The following is an 8,126-nucleotide window of genomic DNA, read 5'->3' as shown; positions in this document are numbered from 1 at the left end:
CGGAGCCTTCAGACTAAGACATCATTAGGTCTATTTGACCTACGGCTGTGTGACCTACTGTTCTTGTGCTCAGCGTGAAGACTGGGGCCTGCATGATCCACCAGCTCGAAGTCTTGGATCCACCTGGGATCTATTTTTCAGGAGGATTCAGAAGAAACATAGCCTTCAGTCCCGCCCCTCCTCAACACCCCTGGGCTCCCCAGTTGCCCCCAAGCTCTGTTGTTGAATTAATGAACACATGTGCTGGAATGCTGTGCGTACACGCGGTTCTCTTCCAAACAGTTTTACTCCATTAATGATTGCACACTTCCTCTTCCTGAACAAATCCGCTTTAATTATCAAGCCTCCTAATGTATTTTCATGTTTCCCTCCGAGATTTCCTAATTTCTTCTGGGCTGTCCCACGCTCCCCTCCCCCTCCCTCCATTCTCCCCAAATTTCCCTATGGCGCTGTACTCGAGATTGCCTTGAAACGGGAGAGGGCTGTCAGGGGAACTGGGATTTGTAGAGGGTCGCGTCTCCTTAGCCATGCACAGATCTTCCCCTTTCCGCACTTTGCTATTTTTCCAGATGTAGCCCCTGTGCATCAGAGGTCTTTGGAGGGGTTCATGGAAAGAACCCAGGTTCCTTTGAGGAGGGGACTGCGGGGTCTCCTTCGGGAGCTGTCTGTGGGAGCCACCAAGTCCTTTGGAAAGGACAGCAGCAGGTGCCCCTGCTGACCTGAAGACGCGGAGCGGGCAGAAAGGTGCCATCTAGGAGCTGGGGACTAAGAGGAAGCACTTGTGGTTCTCCAGCTAAAGCCCCTGGGCCAGCCCTCCTTGCCCCCATGTTGCTGGCTGCACAGGGGCAGGGCCCACTCCATCTCAGGGCGATGTGACGGGGCCCCAGGGACCCCCAGGGCGAGCCGGCAGTTAAGACAGGCAAGGCTTGTGCTTACGTCTTTATTGTTTCTGTCCAGAGCCCTGCGCGAGAGGGGCGGGCTTGGGGAGGTGGGCACCCCAGACGCCAGCCTGAGACCACGCTCTGCCTCTGTCCTCTCCAGCATCTCACCCACCCTCTCTCCTTCGGAATCTCCTGCTCCCACACACGGCACCTTCGGGGGTTCCTTCTTGCAGCCCTTGCTTTCTGAGCCCTCCCTGAGCTGGGGAAAGGAAAGGAAGGGACAACAGTGATGGTCTCCAGCCCCCCAGGATCCACAGGGGCCACCCTGCTACCTGCCCAGCTTGCTCACAAGGCTGTCCCTTGCTGTGATCCAGGCTAATGGATGGAGAGGTCTCCTGGGCTCCACTCTGACCCTGTTGGGTCCCAACATCGAGCCCAAGGTTAGGAGGCGGGAATGGCAAGGTCACAGGCCCGGGCCTGGGCTCCACTTGGCTCGAGAGCCACGTTCACCCACTTCCAACAGCCAGGACTCACGGCAGCGTCTGGGATGTGCCCTGTGGCTGGGCAGGTCCAGGCCATGTCCCCTGTGGGGACCACGAGGGCTGGTCAGTGAGGAGGGGGCAGGGGCTGTGAAGGGGAGGCAGCTGGGGGGCGGTGTCCCAGGGTAGAAGGAGGCTGGCTTTGGGAGGCAGTGAGGACAGGGGCGAGGACGGTCTCGGAGCGGCTCTGGCTTTACAGCACCTCGTGTTGCTGCTGTGTGGCCTCGCTGACGACCTGGAGGTGAGAGAAGCCCAGTCCAACATGTGCTGGCTGAGAAGGGGGCCTCTGCCCTGTGCCGACCCCTCCTGTCCCCCAGCCAAGGGCCTAGACCAGCCCAGCTGGCCGAAGACACTCCCACAGCCCCCTACCCAGGGTGAGGAGGCCACACAGACTGCTCACCTCTCCATCCCGGGTCTCGATGGTCTTGATCATCACAGTCTTTTTGGTATGGACCTCAGAGCCCCTCTGCTCTGGGCTGGTTTCTGTGACAGACACGTGGCACGTTCAGTGTGACCAAGCCCAGACCTGGGCTGCCCGGGGAAGGAGGACGGGGTGGGGCGCTGGGACTCCACCCAGGGAATGCCAGCCGGAGCCTGGGCACACTCCTGCCGCCTCAAGACAGGCTCCTTGCAAGACTTTAGCCACTGTCCTTGAGCCCAGTGGCCAGCAGGTGGCTCTGCAGAGCTCGGGGCCAGCCTCAGTGCTGAGAGGGACTTAGGAGCCAACAGATTTGCCCCCTGGGTGGGTCGTGCAGGAGGCCCAGGCTACCCAGCATTCACACTCTCCACAGCTCCATGCTTCCTCTCCGCCCCTGGACCCCGGGAGAGCCCTGCACCGATTTGTATTTGGGGGTCCCCTCCTCCAAGGCCACTAGCATCCCAAAGCCTAGAGCTATGTGACATACGACATGTGACGTGTTGGAAGGCTCTTCTAGAACCTGGCCCCTTTAAGCCTGATGTCTTGAGGGAGGTGAGATGGAGCGGGAGTCAGTGCATGGTTCACTGTGCCCATGGACATCCACCTGCTCTCCTGTGCCTCAGCTTTCTCACTACGAAGCGATCCTCGCATTATCATGGTCACAGAGCTATTGGTCTGGAAACGCATTCAGCAGTTTTAAATGCAAGACTCAAGCTTGGTGTCCATATGAACAGCTAACGGAAAGGAGAGCGTCAGTTTATAGGGAGGGTCCAACCGAGGTCCCTGGTGTTAGGAGCGGGGCATTCCTGAACCTCCTTAGCAAGCAGCTAGCCCGTGATAAACGCCAAAACTTGGCGGAGCACAGCGGCATTTTTCTCCTGATGGAAACGAACATTGAAATGTAAAAGGTTTGATCTAGGAAAGGAGACGCTGCCAAGGACTCCGACTTGCCTTCCTAATGCATCATTACAGCGTGTTTTTCTGCAATCCGGGCCTGGAAAGCCACTCAATCTGCATATTACTAATGGCGCAGTGCCCTAAGAGCTCCTTCTTTCCATTGTTTGGCTTTGCTAAGATCTGGCTTGGTTTTTTTCGAACGCACATCCAACATCTTGCTCCAGCAAACGGAGGTGTTCGAGAAGCAGCCGCTAGGGTGCTTGGCACAGCAGACCCTGGGTGGGCGGTGCCTTCCAGCCCAGCGAGGAAGGGATGCTTCTGCTGCCAGGCCCCCCAGGACACCCCTGGGACTCAGAACAGAGGCTGTTTCTGGAATGTGCAGCATGCCCAGGTGGGGCAGGGGACATGGTCAACACAACGCAATGCAATGAAATCTGGAAGTCTCTCCTTTAGAACGTGACCCTGCCCCCACATTCTCAGCAGCCCCCCTTTCCCCCAGACCTCAGATCTGGCCCTGCTCCCCTGTTCCAGCCTCCCCTCCTGGCTGGCTTTGCGCAGCGCCCACACCGCCCTGGTGACGCCTGCCTCCACCCCACCAACACAAACTCACCTCGGAAGTTGAGAGCAGAGTAGGTCTGGATGGGGAGGTTGATCCTGAAAGGGGACAGACCAAGCCCCAGGAGGGTTAAGGACCCACCCATCTCTCCCTGCAACCACCCATCCTCCATAAACACTAGCCTGAGAAGTCCCAATCCCACTTAGCCCAACACACCCGCTGCCCACACTGCTCAGGGCATGGGGTAAAAGGCTCCAACCCAAGCTATCCCAGGCATTGTCCCTTCTGGAAGGATCTGTCATCCCAACTCTGACCCCTTAGTGTGACGCTAAGAGGTCCAATCCCACAGACCCTCCCATTCGCCAGGATGTCCTGCCCACCCCTGGCACTGCCAGAGGCATCAGTGGCAGCTTTGAGGGATGCCCACTGTGTGTGTGCCCACCCTCCAGCCAGGCCAGTTCTCGGATCTGACCACTGATGTAGCTTGCTGGGGAGATGCAACAGGACTTGAGCCACCGTAAAAGGCTGTCATTTGTTCTGTGAAACCTGAATCTCCATGTCGAAGTCCGTATCCAAACACGTCTGCTGCTTTTCTTAGACCTCAGATCTTAACCTTTTTATGCAATAGATAACTGTTTGGGGAAAGTAGTTGGCCTGTTTTAAATTGAGGTTAAATTAATATGGAGTGAAATGCACAGATCTTCATTTCGGCGGCTTTGAACAACGTCTACAACAAACCAAGAAAATGGCTCATTTCCATCACCCCAGAAGGTGCCCTCTTGTCCCTTGCCAGCTGTGTGTTGTTTTCTGCGTCTAGAGGTGAGCAGCTCGGCCTTCCTGAGGGTTTGCCTTTAGGCATGCGTGTGCACGTGTGTGTGCGTGTGCGTGTGTGTGCGCAGGTTTTTCTTCACCTGCTCCCTCAGCCATTCCCTGGGCAGGGCTTCCCGTCTACCTGTCTCTGTCCCCTCCCCTCCCTTCCTCATCCCTGCCCACTCTGCTGTCATGTCTCCCTTGATGGGCACTATTATTTTATTACTGTTTGCAGAATATGGTTTTATGCTACTGATTCTTCATTCCGAACATGAATAAGAGAATACTTACACTTCTCGTGTTATAAAAGCTGTTAATTAAATCCTTTCTTTACCCAGGTGGCTTTGGTTAATGGTTTGCAATGAGAGCGGTGGCGGCTTCTGGTTTCCAGGTCTCGTTGGTGTGGCCCCGAGCTGCCCCCCCGCCCCGCCAAGGGCAGCACAGCACTGGGCCCCTCAGCGTCCCACCCCCAGCCCGGCCTCGCCCCTCACCGGCTTTCCTCGCCCTCCAGCAGCTTCCGGTAGGTAGCAATCTCCACGTCCAGGGCCATCTTCACATTGAGCAGGTCCTGGTACTCGCGCAGGTGGCGGGCCATCTCGTCCTTGAGGTGCCGGATCTCCTCCTCCAGGCGCGCAATGTTGTCCTGGTAGCCGCTGGCCTCGCTGGCAAAGCGGTCTTCCAGCTCCCGCATCTGCCGCATCAGGGAATCGTTCTACAGGGGAGAAAAGGGAGTCCAGATGAGGAGAGCTGTGCAGGGAGGAGGCCACAGGGGGCCTGGCATGGAGAGAGACACAGCCTTGGGCTGGGTGGTCAGGCTGCCTGAGACTTCCCCAAGGAAGCACCTGTGTTCAGCCTCCCCACCCCCACCCAGATTCCTGAGTGCGACACCTGTTGCAGATGCGGAGGGATGGAGGCCCAAATAAGGTCTGTGACAGGTTCAAGGTCACAGAGCAGGGGAGGCAAGAGGCAGGGGCTGGGCAGGGCGAGGTGCAAAGGGACTCACAGTGCCCTTGAGGGCATCAATCTCGCAGGTGTAGGACTGGATCTGGTGTCGGTATTCCATCATCTCCTGCTTGGCCTGGCGCAGGGCATCGTTGTTCTTGTTGGCAGCCTGGGTCAGGTCAGACACCTAAGGGCAGAGAGAGGGACTCTGAGAGGAGGGAGGAGCAGGATGCAAGTAGGGATGAGCAGGAAGCAGGGAGACTTCGTGCTCCCCCCTGCCTCCAGCAAGGGACCACGGGCAGCACCTCCAAATGGGGGTTAAGGAGGTCAGAGGTGCCGCAGTCCCCCAGGGACCCACCTTGGACTTGTACCACTCCTCGGCTTCAGAAATGTTCTTAGCCGCAATGCTCTCATACTGAGCCCGGATGTCCCTGAGGGCAGCTGTGAGGTCCGGCTTGGACATGTCCATCTCCACCTGGACCTGCTGTTCCTGAAGTTGGGCTTGCAACTCCCGGATCTCCTGCAAGGTGTGGCTGCGCTTCAGTCTCCTGCCAGGCCCCGCCCCCACCCCCACCCCACAGCGCCCTCACATCCCCATCCCTGAGCCCCACCCCATCCCCACTTTCCCTGCTGCTTTGACCACAGCCCAAGGACCCTGAGGCGCAGGGGGCCGGGCATACCTCTTCGTGCACTTTCTTAAGGAATGCGATCTCCTCGTTGAGAGATTCGATTCTGCGCTCCAGGTCAATGCGAGCTAGTGTGGCTGCGTCCACATCCTGGGAGGGGTCCAGGGGGGAAGCACAGTGTCACGGGCCACCCAGGCGAGGCAGAGGGAGACCAGGGGCCACACAGGGGCTACACGAGGGGCAAGGCAGCTGGGAGACAGAAGAGGGCTCACCGCTCGGAAGGCAGCCAGGTTATTCTCTGCCTCTTCTTTCAGTTGGATCTCCTCCTGCAGCCTGCCCAGGACAGACAGAAGGTCAGAGAATTGTGGGTGGGAGAGCTAAAGCTGGCAGTGGAGATGGTCAGGGAGTGGGCTCAGGAGAAGGAGAAGGCCTGGCTGCTGGGTAGAGCCAGGAGGCCCAAAAAGGGAGTGACAGAGGCCCCGCCCAGGCAGGGAGGGGACAGGAAGTGGCCCAATCTCTGCCCAGAAGTCACACCCTCGAAGGCCGCGTCCCCACCAGCCTGTGACCTCCATGGGGTCAGGAGCCGTGTCTATTTTATCCACCTCTGCACTCCTAGATCTCAGCCCCAGCCTGGCCCATGTGGCTGCTCTCGTCTGGGACTTTGGTGGCAGGAGGGCGACTCGGCTCACCTGTGCTGTCAGCCGCACGGCCCAGAGCACCCTAGACTGCCTCCCTCTCACCCTTCCACCTGGTCCTCTCCAGCTTCCTGCCGTCGCAGCCTTCCACCACCCCGGCCCCTTTCCTCCAGCTCAGGGATCCACCTTGGGAAACTACAGCCTCCGCTCTGCCCAGGGGCCAGGCCCCCTTCTCCTCTCCCCTCCCCCTCTCGGCCTCCCCTCCCCCTCTGACTACACCTGGCCTCCTCCAGCCTTTCCTGCCCCCACCTGCCTCCCTGACCCCTATCACCATCCCTCCAACATCTCAAGATGCTTTCTAAGGGGGAGTCTCTCCAGGTTTATCATTTCCACCCCATGATGTAGCTCCCCCCAAGACTCCCGTGTAAGCTGGGAGCGCAATGGGGAGAGACCTGTGCCCATCTCCCCGCAGGGGAGCCAAGGGGAGGAGCTTCCCCCTGCATGGGGCTGGAGAGCGTCCTAGACCTGGAGGAGGAGGGTGCTGGTGGCTGGGCCCAAGGGAAGGGGGTCGGGGCTCCGGGCCTCACTTGGCCTTGAGCCGCTGCAGGTCGTCGATGAGGTTGTCGCGCTCGACGTCGACGCGGGCTCGCTGGTTGGTGAGCACCTCCACCTGGCGCCGCAGCTCGCGCAGCTCCTCCTCGTACAGCTCCGCGACGCGCGTGGGCTCGCGGCCCTTGAGCCGGTTCACCTCGGCGGCGAGCGCCGCGTTCTGCTGCTCCAGGAAGCGCACCTTCTCGATGTAGTTGGCGAAGCGGTCATTGAGCTCCTGCAGCTCCACCTTCTCGTTGGTGCGCGTGGCCAGGAACTCCTGGTTCACGGCGTCGGCCAGCGAGAAGTCCAGCAGCTCGCCCGCGCCATAGGAGGGTGTCCGCGTGGTCCCCAGCCGGCTGGCCCGCAGCGACCCCAGGCCCCCAGCCCCGCCCGACGTGCGCGACACCTGGTACACGCGCGACGTCACCGAGCTCGAGGAGCCCTTGGTGCCAAAGCCCGTGCGTGGGAACACGGGTGAGCTGAGCGGGGAGCCGAGCGAGAAGCCCGGGGCGCCGCCGAAGGTGCGGCGGTAGGAGGACACGCGCTGGCTGGACGAGTAGGCCTGGCTCATGGTGGCGGCACGGGCGAGGCTGGGCGGGCGCACGGAGGCGGCGGCGGGCGGGCGGCCGGCTGGAGAGTGGAGGCGGCGAGGGAGACTGCCAGGGGCCCCAGCCGTCGGCACTATTTGTAGCCCTCCTGACATCAGCCCCCGCCGCCCCTCCCCTGACAGCTGCAGGATCCCGCTGTCCTGCCAGGAAAGGGCGGCCTGGCCGTGGGGGCGGGGCGGGCCTGCGCCCCTGAGCGCGCGGCCGGGGGGCCTGCGAGGGGCTAAGGCCCTCAGGAGGGCCGAAGACAGGCAGGCTTGCCAACTGCTGCGCCAGGACAGCCGGCACCTCCCAGCGTGGGGGTGGGGGTCCCTTCAGCCCTGGGTGGCTACCTTGTCCCCGGGAGGGAGCAGCTAGGGGCTTCTGTTAGGGTGAGGGTCCTCTTTATTGCTCCAGGGAGACACTCTGGCTTCTTTGAAGGGACAAGACCTGTTCCCAGGACGTGTCCAAGCGCCCTCCTTTCTAAGCTTCTCCGGCAAGTGCATTGGTTCTGGGGGGCTCATAGAAAGGCCTGGCCTATGGGGTGGGGTCTCCAGGTAGGCAGGGAGGGTGGCAGGGCATCTGGTGGGTAGAGTCATCTTGGCCAGAGCCTGCCTGCCCGTGTATGTCCACTGGTACCAGCCTCA

At 60.4% G+C, this 8,126-nt stretch overlaps 1 protein-coding gene across 1 annotated transcript; it reads right to left on the bottom strand.

The window, feature by feature from the left end:
- Positions 1–313: 313 nt before the first annotated feature.
- Positions 314–7,540, bottom strand: DES (desmin). The gene is made up of 9 exons (XM_062192465.1): positions 6,892–7,540; positions 5,942–6,002; positions 5,724–5,819; positions 5,402–5,563; positions 5,105–5,230; positions 4,593–4,813; positions 3,346–3,389; positions 1,821–1,903; positions 314–1,655 (listed from the first exon to the last, which is right to left on the bottom strand). Exons 1-9 carry the CDS (start codon positions 7,464–7,466, stop codon positions 1,614–1,616), a joined length of 1,410 nt encoding a protein of 469 aa, XP_062048449.1. The 5' UTR covers positions 7,467–7,540; the 3' UTR covers positions 314–1,613.
- Between the last annotated feature and the right edge of the window lie 586 nt (positions 7,541–8,126).

The sequence above is a fragment of the Lepus europaeus genome, chromosome 1, assembly GCF_033115175.1.
Source record: "Lepus europaeus isolate LE1 chromosome 1, mLepTim1.pri, whole genome shotgun sequence".
Classification (NCBI taxonomy): Eukaryota; Metazoa; Chordata; class Mammalia; order Lagomorpha; family Leporidae; genus Lepus; species Lepus europaeus.
The sequence above is the reverse complement of the archived record's forward strand: the minus strand, read 5'-3'. Positions and strand labels throughout refer to the sequence as shown.